We start from the raw sequence: 14,648 nt of genomic DNA, 5'->3' as shown, positions 1-14,648 counted from the left end.
GTAAGCTCTTTAAGAGTGAGGGAATATCCACACTGTCTCTTGTTGCTTGCAGTTCCACTCACACAGCACCTCAACAGCCTACACTTCACATCAACAGCAGGCTGAATTTTCTTTTACTTAATTTTGCTATTTTTCATTCATAATAAATTCCCACTGTGAAGAAAAGGTTTTAAGTGTTTATGCTCACAATGTTAAGTAAATAAACCAGAAAATAACACTTGTAGCTGTAAGTATCTTATTTTTCCTTCTTTTAATAATTTCAATGAGGGGGGGGGCTGACAAGAAATTTTCCACATCGGGTCCCACCTAACCTTGCTACGCCACTGCCCCCCCCCCAGCTCATCAGTCAGGCTCTGAGTCCGAAGCCAGCCCCTCTCCTTGCCCCTTTTCAATGGAAGTCAATAACACAATGAAATTCAGAACAGTAACAATTTATTGCATGTTTATTCAAAATCAATTTAAAACTATTTTGTTTAAGTAATGCAAGAAAATCGATCAGCTTGATCCAGTGACACCAGAGAGAGCCATTTTCACTTGGAAGATGCAGCGAGCTTTTTCTCTCCTGCTCTGGATGGTAGGACTCGAACCAATGGCTTCAGGATACAACAAAGGAGATTCTGACTGAACATTGTTCAACAGAGGAATGGACTCCCCTGGAAGGTGATGGACTCTCCTTCCTTGCAGGTTTTAAAGCAGAGATTAGATGGCCATCTGTCATGGATTCTTTCTTTCTTTCTTTCTTTCTTTCTTTCTTTCTTTCTTTCTTTCTTTCTTGTTCTGCCCAATCTCAGTCCATATTTCATGGTTGCTTAAATCATCTATCCCCCTCCTGATTCTCAGTGAGTGCCTCTTCTTCTGCCAGTCTTTGGCCAGCTAAGACGTCCAAATCACAACTCCTCAACGATTATGTCATCTGGATGGAAAAGAATGAAAAAGAGAGAAAATCTGTTCAGTCCTCTCGGGCTTCTTGTAGCTGGAGTCAGTCTGGGTGCTGCCCTCCCAGGCCAGATGGGAAAGGCCTGCCAGGCAGGGGGCAGGTCCTGCAGGACTCCCAGCAAGAAGACCTGGAAGGTGTGTCTTGGGCAAACAAGGGACAAGGGAGTTCACTGTCCCCAAGGTGTGGGGCTTACCTTCTTTCAGATTACTCCTGAAACATGTCAGCTCCGGCCGAATTACTGTGTTCTGCAGAGGAAAGACAAATATGAGTCAGTTGACACTATTACCCCACCCTGGATGGGTGTAAGAGAGGCAGCCCCACCCAGGAAGGATGGAAACAACCAAAGAACTGAATATAGTAAGGCAAAATACTTACTCTTAGGTTTGGGAATCTTCGTGAAAGGGCCAGCAGCAGGGATATACTGCTGGCCCCTAATTTCCTTTGGTCTTCACTCCCCAAAAGGGCGTAATATCGGAGGTCCTGCGGGATGAAAGAAATGGGACAGTTAGTTGGGTAAGGGACGGGGGGGGGGCAACCCTAAAACCACTCCTGATGCTATCAGGATACTTACGGTAAGCAACTGGAGAAGGGTGCTAGTATTGGGGGCTTCTAGGAGGAGACCCCCCAGCAGGCTTTGGAAAGGCCTCTTCAGTTCCTGTGGGAAAAGAGAGAAGAGAGGTTGAGTGCTGCTGGGTTAAATTTTGTAAGAGTGTAAAAAGAAGAAAGAGCTGTGCAAAGAGAAGTTAAAGCAGAGGACATACCTCTTTGTCCTCCTCTGCGCTCCCCAGAACTGCCTCTGTTGTTCTATGGAGGATTGCACTCATCATCGAGAGACTGAAGTGGGGTCTCATAAAACTGGAGAGAGAAAGGGAAGGAGTTAGACACTGCCTCCTCCAAGTCTCCCTTGACCCTTCTCCCTCCTGCCAGACTTGCCCACCCAAAGCTCCCCCTGGAGTTCTGTCCCCCTGCAGCCCCGCCCAGTCCAAAGACCCCACTCACCTCAACTGCAGGAGGGCCTCGAAGGCCAGGGCCAGGCTCAGGGGGCGATCCCTGAAGTACTCCAAGTGACCGAGGATGTTCTAGAAGAGAGCAGAGGAGGAAAGTCAGCTCCTTCCAGGAGTCTCCAGAAGACGGCTCCAACCCCAAACGCCAGCCCCTCTCTGCCCCTCCCTCCCCATGGGGGTCCCTCACACCACCCACCACTCACCAGAATGGCTTTGGCAGTCTCCTCCTTGGAGTACTTCAGGGTTCGGAGCCCCCTGAGCCGAGCTGCCTGACAGTCCTGGATGATGCCCAGGAGATAACACTGATCTTTGTCTAGCAGCTGAAAGGCAAAAGTCAGGCTGTCATTTCCTTGTGGGGGGAGGGCTCCTCCACATCTGAGAGTGCAGAGTGGAGTGCAAGAGGGGGGCAGGTCTGAGGGATCCCCTCCCCACTCTTGTTTTATCCAATACTCACCGCAACGGAAGGGATGTGGATTCCCAGCACATCTGCAAAGTGAAGGACATGGGGACAAGTGAGTTCCTCCCTGAGCCCTTGCAAGGCTTTTCCAAGAGTTTTCTCCTGGATTCCAAGTCCTACTGCAGGAGAAGGACACCCTAGGCCTTGGGGGCCAATCCTAACCTCCTGCCCCCAGAACATGGCTCCCCAGGGAAGATGCCCATCCCACTGACAACTGTCCCCCTGCCTTGCCCCACAGCCCAGTCCCCCTGCTTCCTCCAACAGACCCCACAAAATGGGGTGGTTGCTGGGGGAGGGGCGGTTGGGTTTCCAGATGCTGTCGCATATAGGCGGGTTGGATCCAGCCGTCTGGCTCTGTGCATCTTTTTACTAGATACCCCCCAGCCCATTCCTGCCCTCCTCCATCTCCAAAAGGAGGGCCACTTGCTCACCCGACACCGTGGGCTGCTCCAAAACTTCTAGGGGGGCCACCTTCTTGCAGCTGATCAGCCGCCTTAAGCGCCTGAACCTAGAAGAGACGAGCAGAGAGAGCGACTCAGAAGCTGGCAGCCCCAATTTGTGTGTGTGAGAGAGAGGAGGGGCGTCTGGCCCAATTCCTGCCATCTCTCTGCAGTTCTGTGACCTGAAAGGGCATCGGCAGGGCTGGAAAGAGGCACCCTAGAGCACAAATGGCTGGCAGAGAGAGAAAGGAGGCCCCAAGTGCTATGGGTTCAAGAGCTCCAACCCAAAGGAAAGACAAGCATTGCCAGCTGTTAAAGGGCTGCTCTGCCTTGTCTTCTTAGGACTGTCGCAGGAAACCCCTCCCCCAATCATTCAGTTTGTACAAACTTCACACTCACACACTCACACTCACACACTACATACGCTACGCTTCTGTTATAAATCCATAGAAAATCAACCATACATCGGATTTGCACTGTTCCACTTTTATTTTACTCCATGAAGGAAGGACTACAAAATGGGGAAGGTTTGATACAGGGCAGCCATAATCCATTGAGCATACCAGCACATACACAGGAGCCCTGCCCAGTTGCTATGCCAACCCTGATGGTCCTAGACAGAAGACCATCAAGATCACAAAGAACTTGCATATGGGAGTGGATTCAACAGGGACTGGAACAAAGGACAATGATCAGCTCTTCCCTCTGGGGGCAGGAAACTGCAAACTCCCCTCTGTCACCTGGAAAGTACTCATGGGGAGGGGGAAAGGGGGAACCAGCCAGGTGACAGGACACTCAGGTTACCACCACAACTCCTTCCTCAACCCCTCCTTTCTGTGATGTAGGTGTGCTGTATCTGAGGGGTGGTCTTAGGTTACACCCTTTCTGTGATGTATGTATGATGTTTCTGGGGGTGGTCTTAATCTACAGGGTGGCAATTCCAAAAGTCTTTATAAGGCCTTGCACACCATTTTTCTGGGTCTCTCCTCTCTCCCGCAGGTGAGGGGAGCACCCTGTTGCAACAGATCAATAAAGGCCAAGCCTACAGGCTGCTGTTTTGCTCCAAGTTATCCTGGTTGGTGTCTTTGTTTTTGTCCAAGGGAGCCCTCGGATTTTTCCGTTAACAGTTTGGTGACCATGCTCAGGGACTCTTGGTTCTCCTGTGAAGGTGAGGGGGGGGGATAGAGGGGATCGGGCGCCACTGGGCAACCTTAGCCCAGGGATCCTTTTTCTTCTCCCTGCCTCCTCTTTGCGGGCGGTAATCAATCGTCACCAGAAAGCTCAACCAGGGGAGCAAAGGCAAGGTCAAGCCGGCCAAAGAAAAGGATCCTGGGATCCACGAGGGACATTCAAGGATGTGAGTATGGTTTGAAGTTAGTACATTGGGAGGGGGGTGGAAGAATAATGTCTCCACGGCAGCTGAACTTTTCCTTTTTCCTCTCCTTGACGTCTTCTCTCAGAGTGTGGCTGGAAGCGTCCTGGAAGTCCTTCTCTCTCTCTCTCTCCTGATTCCCTTCTTCGGAGCGTGACCAAAGGGATCATGGAAAATCTCTTTTTCTCTCTCCTTGACATCTTCTCTCGGAGCGTGGCCAGAAGGGTCGTGGAAAATCTCTCTCTCTCTCTCTCTCTCTCTCTCTCTCTCTCTGTCATTTGCTTCCTTTCAAACCTTTGTCTTCTCGGACCCCAATCTGGCACTGCACTGTTCAAGCGTCCAGTAGGAAATTCGGACATAGTTCTAAGGTCAGGCAGGAGGCTGTCGTGGACAGTAGAGCGGGAGGTTCGGGAAGAAGACGGGGCCCCGCACTAGGATTAGTTTTGTGAGCAGTGCTGAGTGAATGCCGGATCCGTGGTTTTTCCGGGTTAAGAGACCCGTGGTTTCCAGGCTAGTTGCCTGTGGTTTTAGTTGTAGGCAGGGATTGCCTTTGGATTTCTACTAGCCTTCTCCGGTCCGATCCGTCGGAGTTTTGCCCAGAAAGGGCCAAGTTGGGCACTTGAGTGTTAGACTGAATAATACTGATAGGATATTATTTTCTCTTCCCCTCCCTCTTTGTCCCTCTCTTGTATCTCTGTTTATGTATCTCCTTGTGTAGCTTGTTATCGAGCAACCCCCCCCCCTCGGTATTAAAGGGAAATGGGAGCTCACTCTTCTAAACATCCTAGCTGGACTCCTCCTGGCAACAAAGCTTCCATGAAGCCTTTTTGCCCCAGAGAGGATTCTGATACGCCCCTCCAGTTTGTCATCTCCAACTGGGCAAATAAAATAAAATAAAATAAAATAAAGGGACAAAATGGTCTTTCCAAGTACAAATTGCGAGACCGTTGTAACTTTTAGTGGGTGGCTTAGGCCTACCACCTGGAACCCAGGGCACAGCGGCCACCTCAAGGATCCGTCAACAAAATCAGGGTGTGAACCCTTAAGGAGAACTGAGCACATCAAATTTGTGTTGTTAAACTATAACCTAAAGCTAGAACATGAAACCGTAAACTTAATGGTGCTCAGAAGGCAGTAGATATAATAATAACCCAGCCTGAGAGCCCACACATTAGAGATCTTAGTTTCTCTAAAAATGAATAAGAGATGTACTCAAAGGTTTAGAAATATTTAAAGGGTTTGTGTTTACATTGGCTTCGGCATCCACAGACTGTTCTTAAGTGCACATAGTTTTTAAATTGCAAGCTTGCTTCAAAAATTTTAAATCTAAGGAAGCCATGGTGGGCCTTATCAATCTTAAACAGGACAAAAATGAGAATGAAGTGTGCAAATGTTTGTTATTTGAGAGAGGCTCCAAAGAGAGTCTTCCTCCGAGTGGTAAAAAGAAAAAAAGGGGGAAAAAAATCTTGTATATGTGCTTACTTGTGTTCTGAAAGGAGAATTACCCCACCTCTTCCCTCTATAGCTTAAGTGAGGAGGAGGATTTTAAGTGGATGGTAAATGATGTTTTGTTGCAACTTTTGAGTTTGTGAGTCTACATCCGTGTTCCAGTTTTTTTGTTCCGGTATTTTGGAATGTGCTGCGAAGAAACTAATGTTTCTGCTGCAAAAGCCTAGTTGAGCACAACTGCTCTCTCAAGCTAAAATGCAGTGTCTGTATTTCATTAAGCATATGCCTATTTTTTTTTAAAAAAAAATGGTGTTCCTTCTAAGAAAATTTGTTATTAAAAGGTAGAAGCTCCCATAGTCAGCAATTGTCTATCTGAGTCCTGATATCAGTCTCTAGAAGACTTCCTGGCCTCTTTTCTTGGAAAATGCCCCCCCCCCTTTCAGTCTTTTTCAGTTTTTCCCCCCTTCTTACTTCTGTGCCAGGTAAATTTACTCCTGAGTAAGCTTCCTTTAAAAGGAAACTGCGGGGAGTGGGGGGCAATCTTTGCTAAATGTACCCTGCATCTCAATTTCCTATGTGTGGTAATTTTAAAATCCTTATTAGGTTTACTATTCCTATGCAAGTTCAGAAAAATTGTTCACTTTTGTATTCCTTTTAAATCAAATCTATGGCTGTTTTATTATTTGTGAGTGGTTATATCAATTGAATTAACCCTATGGTTATAAAATATTCTCTCCCTGATTCCCTTCCTATCTTATCTTAGGAAAACTGTTCTTTCTTTAAAGATCATTTCTCTAGGAACTTGCACTCTTTAGTCTAAGGAAGTAAACTCTCACTCAAATTAGCTTCAAGATCTGCTAAAAGGGTTCTGTATAAAGTTGGGTACTTTTATTTTCCTCTTCCTTGGTACATGTGTGTGCTTGCTGTGTTTTCTTTTCCAGTTGCGCATCTATACTTAAATGTGTGTCTCTTTGGTAGTACAAATCTTGCTGTGAAATCTTGCTGTGAACTCTATATTTTGGAGGGTTGGACTAGATGACCCCAGGGTCCCTTTCAACTCTCCCAATTTGTGGCTGTGTGGAAGATCATGTGTCTGCAAGCATTGGAGGGTAATTCTTAAATTCTGGTGTGGTGATGAGTTGAAATTCAGCCCAGCTTTGCTCTTTGCTTTTTAAAAGGTGAGAGGTGAAAGCCGTGATGTTTTGAAGCAGAACTGGTAATATCAAGCATTTGAGTGATTACAGTGTTTATCATTTTGTCTATTATTTACAAAAATCAGACTTAAAACTCTATTCAAAGTTTAAGGACATACAAATTCATAATCAAGTAGAATGAGCCTTGACCATCCTGTAAATAAAAGGCAGAAAATTTTGTCTGCAAATGGTAAGGCTGAAATGACTGAGAATGTTAAAGATCCTATGAATTCTGACTCTCTGGCCATTTTTACTCATAATTAAGAGAACGGTTGATTGTTCCGCGAATGACCAGAGGGGCAGCACAAAATAATGATAGCCCTTTCCTGTACATAAAGAAAGCACTCCCTTTGCTTTGGCTGCAGGAAACATGATCCCTTAGAACTGAGTTAACAGAAATTTAATTTGACCAACTTCTATTGTTAGCTAAGTTTCTTGTTTTGTTTTAAATCTAAATCGATTTTTTTAAATCTACTCCTTACCCTTCCCTTCCTTTATTCTAATTTAGCCAAAAGATGCAACACTTTCAATTGTATAAAATGTTTGCTGAAATATGAACTCTGCACATGCACAGAGGCTAGATCAGCTTAAAAAAAACTTTAAAAAAGGAGGGGAAAGGAGGTTTGGAGAGCGTGGGCTGCAGGGAGAAACTTATCCAAATTTCCTCATTTAAACTTGGAACCATTGAGGGAAATCACCCTTAATGTCTCCTTTGCTCCAGGGGCTACGTAAAGGGTTAAGTACTGGACCATCAAAAGTCAAGAGGTTGCCAAGTTTCAAATCTTAACATGACAAATTCTTTTCACAGGTAAATATCAAAACACTCCCACTGTGAGTTCCTCTCTTGAGTAGTCCCCCCCCCCCATGGGATTTAAATTTTATAACAGGTTTTGTTTGTGTGCATTTTAGGAACAGCATTTCCTGACAGACTTCTCACATGAAATAATTTTCCCTTTTAACAGGATATGGGAACCTCTAACAAAGTGTTTGTCCCTTCTTTTCTCCCACAAAAAAAGTGGGGGGGGGGATACAAACAGTAATTTAAATATTCTGTACCCAAGATTCTCAGAAAAGTCATTGCATTTGTATTTCTTTTCGTCTTTCTTCCCTTTCAGCCAAACAGTCACTTTCTTTCTGTTCTGCGAAACAAGTCTGAATCCCTGCTATATTAGTTGACTTTCCTCTATTTCTTTGTGGCTTTGACACCTTTTAAGTTACAAATAATCTGTTTTCATTTATTAAATCAGTTTTTCCATGATGTCTACGAAATTAATCGAAGCACAAACAAACATTGTTTGTGGAATGGTATTTGTTTACCTTTTTATGAGATAGCACATGGTGAATTTTAAGCTTTTTTTCCCATGTTTTCCCATTTTTTCAGTCCAGTAGTAATCTGTGCGGGTTTTGATAATATCTTTGTATTATTGGTTGGTGTCTCACACCCCGCCCCCAGGAGACCAAGAGAAAGCAAAGGAATGGTACTTACAGCCGGCACATCTTCTTGATGAAACCCCTCCCCCTATCTAAGCTAACTACCTAGCTAAAATTCCCACCCAAGCCTGATCCCAAACTCTGATCCCACCCCCACCCCCAAACCCAGCCCTAACCCTAAACCTAACCCCCACCCTAACCCTACACTTACCCCTAACTATTCTTCTATAAACAAAAGAAATATATTCAAAAATGCGCACAAATGCGCACAAATACGTGCAAATATGCACTAATGGGCGCAAATGCGTGCAAATGCACACAAATATGTGCAAATGCGCGCAAATACGTGCAAATGCACACAAATATGCACAAATGTGCACAAATGCGCACAAATGCACACAAATGTTCACAAATATGCAAAAAATAAAAAATGAAAAATGAAATAAATAAAATAAATACAAAATACAAACAAATAGAAAATAGAAAATAAAAAATTAAAAAGTGTTAAAATAAAAAAGTAAAATAAAAAATTAAAATAAAAATAAAAAATAAAATGAATCAAATAAAAGTAATAAATAAAATAAAAAGAAAAATAGCAAGCAAACCTCTCCTCTTCTACAACTACCACCACCACCACCTCTCTCTCTCCTGACTCTCCTCACTAACCCACAATGGCCGCCTGCCAGTCAGAGGCTTTTAAGGGAAGAGCAAGAGATGTCACAAAGGAGGGCAGGTCCTTGTCACCATGGCAACCCCTCCACCTGGACCTGGCCCCTCCGGAGAGGTGATGCTTCTCTGTCAGAACTTGGAGGCACCTTCTGTTCCGCCTGCAGCTGGGCTGTATCTTCTATCCACAGATTCACATCGGCATTTCACATCCTTCTTGCTGCAGCCCCATTTCCAAAGGGAGACCACCCCCACATCCTTCAAGGCAGGCTAGAGGTCTCCACAGCACAGCATTGGACCATTTGCTTTGCATGCAGGCCTTCTGTCCTGGGAATGTTCCCCCCCCATTCGAAACCCTGGATAGCTGCTGCCAGTCAGCCCAGGCTAGTTGAAGAAGGATATTGAGCAGCTGGAAGGTGAACAGAGGAGGGCGACCAGGATGATGAAGGGTCTGGAAACCAAGCCTGATGAGGAACGGTTGAGGCAGCTGGATATGTTTAGCCTGGAGAAGAGGAGAGAGGAGAGCCATCTTCCAATATCTGAGGGCTGCAAGAGGGAGCAAGCTTGTTTTCTGCTGCTCCAGAGGGGAGGGCAGGAGAGGAGATTCGGACTAAACATTAGCAAGAACTTTCTGACGGTAAGACTCTCTGGGACGGTGGTGGACTCTCCTTCCTTGGAGGCTTTTAAGCAGAGGTTAGATGCCAATCTGTGAGGGATTCAGCTGCAATTTGGGGAGCGCATGGCACTGGCCTACTTTACAGGGTTGTTGTAACCACACAAGGCTGCTGAGCATCTGAAAGTGCCTAACAAATGTTGAGCCTTCCATTTCAATTTGGGGAACAGCTGCAGCACTTCAGGAGGCGTCCCTCAACTTCCGTTTCTTCTCTCTCCTGCAGCCAAAGGGGCCGGGCTGGGTTATCAAATAGTCAGAGTAGTCACTGGCCTATGGACCCCACACTTTTTAGGGGTCCCGTGACAATGGATCAAAATAAGATTGATTTGATCTTGAAAGAAAACAACAATCAAGCTTTCTTAGTTCAAGGTTATTCCAGTGTGCACATGAGGCCTGCCCCCCTGCCCAGATTGAATTTGGTGAATTTGGGGTGACCCAATGCAAAAATCCTGAGGATCCATATGGATCCGTGCTTTGTAACCACGTTTTAAGTGGGGAGGGAAGGAAAAACACTGAAGGAACAAGGAGCATGCATGGGGGGTGTGGAGAAGGAGGCGGCTAACAACGCAGGAGAGGGGTTTATGGGGAGGAAAGGAAAAACACTGAAGGGACAAGGAGCACATGTGGGCTGTGTGGAGAAGGAGCTTTTCAGCTCGCTGAGCCGGGGAGGGAGAGAAGGAAAGAGAGCACGGTTGCTTTAAGTGTAAGTGGCTCCCCTCCTGCTTTGCTCCTTTAAAGCAAGCGGGCTCTTTTTATCTCTTTGCTGCTATTTAGCGAGCTGAGCAGGGAGGAGGGAGGTAAAGAGAACACGCTCACTTTAAAGCAGCCAACTGGACAGGAGCTGCTTACACCCATGTAAGCGGCTCCTCTCCTCTCCTACTTTGTCCTTTAAAGCAAGCGGGCTCTTCTTCTCTCCCTCCTCTCCAGCTCAGCGAGCTGAAAAGCTTTGCTCGAGGGTTTCCTATAAGGATCTAGCTCTCCACTGTGAGAACAGGATTCTGTTCCAGATGGGATTCAGCAGGGCTCTTCTTGTATTCTAGGTAAGCTCTTTAAGAGTGGGAGCATATCCACACTGGTGCTTGTTTTTTGCAGTTGTACTCACACAGCACCTCAGCATCTTGCAGTCCACATCAACAGTAGCTTGCAAAACATCAAAATTAAGTAAAAAATTTCATTCATAAGAAATTCCCATGGTGAAAAGAAAATGTTTGCAGTGCTTATGCTCACGATGTTAAGTAAATAAACCAGAAAATAACACTTGTAACTGCAAGTATCTTATTTTTCCTTCTTTCAATAATTTCAAAGTAGGGGGATGACAAGAAAAGAAATTTTCCGCACCAGGTAGCACCTGACCTTGCTACGTCACTAGCTCAGACATTTCTGAAAGACACCTTGGCAGGGCAACCCTATAGTCTATCTTCACTGGAGTTAGAGGAAGAAACACACCACTAGTTCAACAGAATGGCCAATAAATATCCTACCAGCAGGGAGTATCTATTTTTAACTGGGAATTGTTAGAAACTAAAAAATACTGTTATCTTTAGTTGAAAAATGTAATTTGTGAGTTTGGACCCGTGCCTGCAAAAAATGGGTGAAGTCACACCATAGTAATGTTTTTGTCTATCATCCTGATTCAAAATGGTGTCCAGCATCCAAACATCAGTGAAGACTGCAGCCCCCAACTTAGGAATACCTTGCGTTGAGTTTGGGAACTATGTCTTGAAAGACATCCAACCTAGGGCATAAAGAGGTAAAATCATGGCAAAGTTGTCTTTTGGTCTGCCGTATTTATTTAAAATTGAGCCCTGCATCCCATCTCTGTCTCAGGAACCCTTGAGCCAAGTTTGGCAATGATATCTCAAGAAACTATGTCAAAAAGTAAGCAAAGTCACTCCAAATTGACATTTCAGTCCTAGATTCAGGACTAAGCTCTAACAAAAATAAAAACAGAGAGAGAGAGAGTGCTTCAGAGAACCAACCAAGCCACTCAAAAACCACTTGAATACCAATAGACTAGAGCAGGTCATGTAATAAAGCTTGACTTACAATAATATCAAGTGCAAGCAACAGGGGACCTCAGATGCCCTTACACCATCATCAGGGTTATGCCTTTGTACACTGATGGATGTAGTCAGTGACTGAGCTTCATAGATTTTTCTCCACATCCGAAACTGATTGGATAAAAAGTAGTCTTGCTAGGTGCAAATTATAGGTAATCTCATGGCTTAATGAACACCTACAATGTTCCTACAGATTCATTAATAGCCGGTTTCATAACCGGCTAGATAGACACTTTCAGAGAAAGGAAGCCATACCACTACCAACCAAGTTTCTCTTGGAAAGGTCTCTGATTCTTTTTTACCCCTAGCACAAGATGCTTCAATCTGTGCTTGAAAACTACCATAGCAACATACAGGAAAAGACATATTGTGTAGCGAGGGAGGGGGAAAGAGGGCAGCATCACTCAAGGAAATCTTCATGAAGGCATACTTTAATGAGCTATGTTCAGTTCACAAATTCTTCAAGACATCTCATGCTTAAACTGACAAAGAGAAGACAGAAACAGCAGCTGCAGTCTAATTTATTTGTAGAATGAGGAAAGTGGGAAGTATTTCTGACAATGGAAAATATACCCTTGCTTGAGTATAGAGTTGACAGTGAAGAAGAAATATTATGATTTCTATCTCCAAGCCAAGCAGATGCCAACTTTGCCCAGGAAATGGATACATTCAGTGGCGTAGCGTGGGGGGTGCAGGGGGTGCCGGCCGCACCGGGCGCAACATCTGGGAGTTAGGGTTAGGGAAAGGGTTAGGGTTAGGGGGCGCAAATCCAGGGTTAGGGGGCGCAAATTACTTGCCTTGCCCCGGGTGCTGACAACCCACGCTACGCCACTGGATACATTCACCACATTTATTACGTAGTACAGTTATGTGTTGCATACTTATAACTGTAGATCATTATCCTATTTCTGCTCAGAAGCTTCTCCATATCGCAGCTGGTATCAGAGAACAATAGCAAAGCTAGTTCTGTCCACTTGAGCCAGGGGTGAGTAATTTGTGGCCCTTCAGATGTTACAGGATTCCATTTCCCATCAGCCCCAGCTGACATGGCCAGTGGTTATGGATGACATTGCTGGATGACAGCAACTATACCTCTAACCCCGCCTTGGGCAAAAGATGCCTGCATTGTAGGGTGCTGAAGTGGTTAACCCCCCATGGCCTCTTCCAATTCTACACTTCTATGATTCTATTCTTTTCATGCTTCTACCGATCCCCACTGCCACTTTTCCTTCGGACTTTGAAAAATAGACAACTGGAAATGCCTCCAGACTCTATCACAGGCTTCCTTCCTCTTTATATAGGGAATTGGTGGTATAAAACAACAACAACCCAATAACAGAAGCCGTCTTTCTCTAGGGTACTTCCCTGGGCCCCAAAAGAAATGATTTTTGCCTAGGCTTGCAACCTTCTTTTATGTACTTTCCATGTGTAAATATATTCCAAAAAAGTAGGGCTGGTGAAAAGGTATAGTACTAGAAAGTTTTGCAATATTGATATTAAAGACAGGCATACTGGGATGATTTAAATTCAGCTATGAAGTGGATTGGATTACACCACCAGCCAGGAAATCGTATTTCCCAAGTCCCAATAAGGGCTGGTGATAGTCTTTTATGAACAGTACGCCTTGTGCCTTTCTGATATCCTTGCTGCAATTCCATATATCACAGCTGGGAAGATCCATAATTCTAGTGATTTGTGCCATATATAGTGAGGTGACAATCCTTAAGAGCACTGCAAGAAGAGAATTTCCCATGGGGCAAGGATGGTTGTGCCACTTAAAAACTACAAAGATATACTCAAGATTTGTAGTGAACACTTTTCTCCACTTCCTGGCTCCTGTTAGTGCCCTAACCATATCTCTAGACATATTTGGATCCATTAACATGGTCAATAATAATAATAATAATAATTTATTATTTATACCCCGCCCATCTGGCTGAGTCTCCCCAGCCACTCTGGGCGGCTTCCAATCAAGTGTTAAAAACAATACAGCATTAAATATTAAAAACTTCCCTAAACAGGGCTTCCTTCAGATGTCTTTTAAAGAGAAGATAGCTGCTTATTTCCTTCACATCTTCACTACCGAGAAGGCCCTCTGTCTGGTTCCCTGTAACCTCACTTCTCACAATGAGGGAACCCCCAGAAGGCCCTCGGCGCTGGATCTCAGTGTCCGGGCTGAACAATGGGGGTAGAGACGCTCCTTCAGGTATACAGAACAGAGGCCGTTTAGGGCTTTAAAGGTCAGCACCAACACTTTGAATTGTGCTCGGAAACGTACTGGGAGCCAACGTTTATGTGGTCCCGGAGGCCACTCCCAGTCACCAGTCTAGCTGCCGCATTCTGGATTAATTGCAGGTTAATGCAAGGAGGGGAAGAATAGACAAATAGCATTGGCGTGAATGCAAAAGATTAACATATAGAATATCAAAAATGTTCAGTGCATCAAAGGGAAACAAGAAATTTAAAAAGCATTGTGTTTCCTTAAAATGAAACCTCCCACTTACTTACTGTAAATGTCTATGTTTTGAAATGTGTCAGCTATGTATAGTTCCAACAGGCTGAGAGTTTATGCATGGACATTATGAAGTGTGGGGCAATAATTGCCCAGGGTTCCTTAGTGAATAATGTAAAGCTAAATCCTCTGTAAATATACATGGAGCAAATTGGTTCCTGCCTAAGTAAGATCGTCAGCATCACTTGTGTGAAAAATGAATTTATTAGCCATTGGCCACGTTTAACTCAACTTTCATCATCCCCTCATGAAACTTCTGAAAGGTTCTCTCTTTGGATTGGTTCATTTCAAGTTACGATATTCTATAATGGGGGGTGGATGGGAAGGACACCTCCAGAGCTAAGAAGGAAAGCTTTGTCCAGGTTGTACCACTTCAGACTGCCATCAGAGGGAGGATTTAAAAAATGTATATACTGCTATGTGGCAGCAGGGAAAAAGTCAGGTGGGCCATAGC

General features: G+C 44.8%; 1 protein-coding gene and 1 long non-coding RNA gene across 3 annotated transcripts; one reads left to right on the top strand and one right to left on the bottom strand.

Annotated features, from left to right (window-relative positions):
* Positions 1-415: 415 nt before the first annotated feature.
* On the bottom strand, positions 416-8,602 carry LOC309339837 (uncharacterized protein). 2 transcript variants are annotated; one of them, XM_081858341.1, is made up of 10 exons: positions 8,339-8,602; positions 2,830-2,906; positions 2,396-2,427; positions 2,145-2,261; positions 1,937-2,016; positions 1,699-1,792; positions 1,509-1,592; positions 1,313-1,417; positions 1,131-1,182; positions 416-913 (listed from the first exon to the last, which is right to left on the bottom strand). In XM_081858341.1, the coding sequence occupies exons 1-10, from the start codon at positions 8,347-8,349 to the stop codon at positions 888-890; spliced, it is 678 nt and encodes a 225-aa protein (XP_081714467.1). In that variant the 5' UTR covers positions 8,350-8,602; the 3' UTR covers positions 416-887. The 2 variants fall into 2 exon arrangements, with proteins under 2 accessions (XP_081714467.1, XP_081714466.1); XM_081858340.1 differs by lacking the exon at positions 8,339-8,602 and having other exon boundaries at positions 2,830-3,194.
* On the top strand, positions 5,033-5,948 carry LOC309339900. The gene is made up of 2 exons (XR_014155633.1): positions 5,033-5,173; positions 5,223-5,948. It is a non-coding gene; the product is annotated as an uncharacterized lncRNA (long non-coding RNA).
* Positions 8,603-14,648: the final 6,046 nt, after the last annotated feature.

The sequence above is a fragment of the Podarcis erhardii genome (assembly GCF_964252035.2).
Source record: "Podarcis erhardii genome assembly, chromosome: 4".
NCBI classification, from domain to species: Eukaryota; Metazoa; Chordata; class Lepidosauria; order Squamata; family Lacertidae; genus Podarcis; species Podarcis erhardii.
This window is presented reverse-complemented; position numbering and strand designations above follow the sequence as displayed.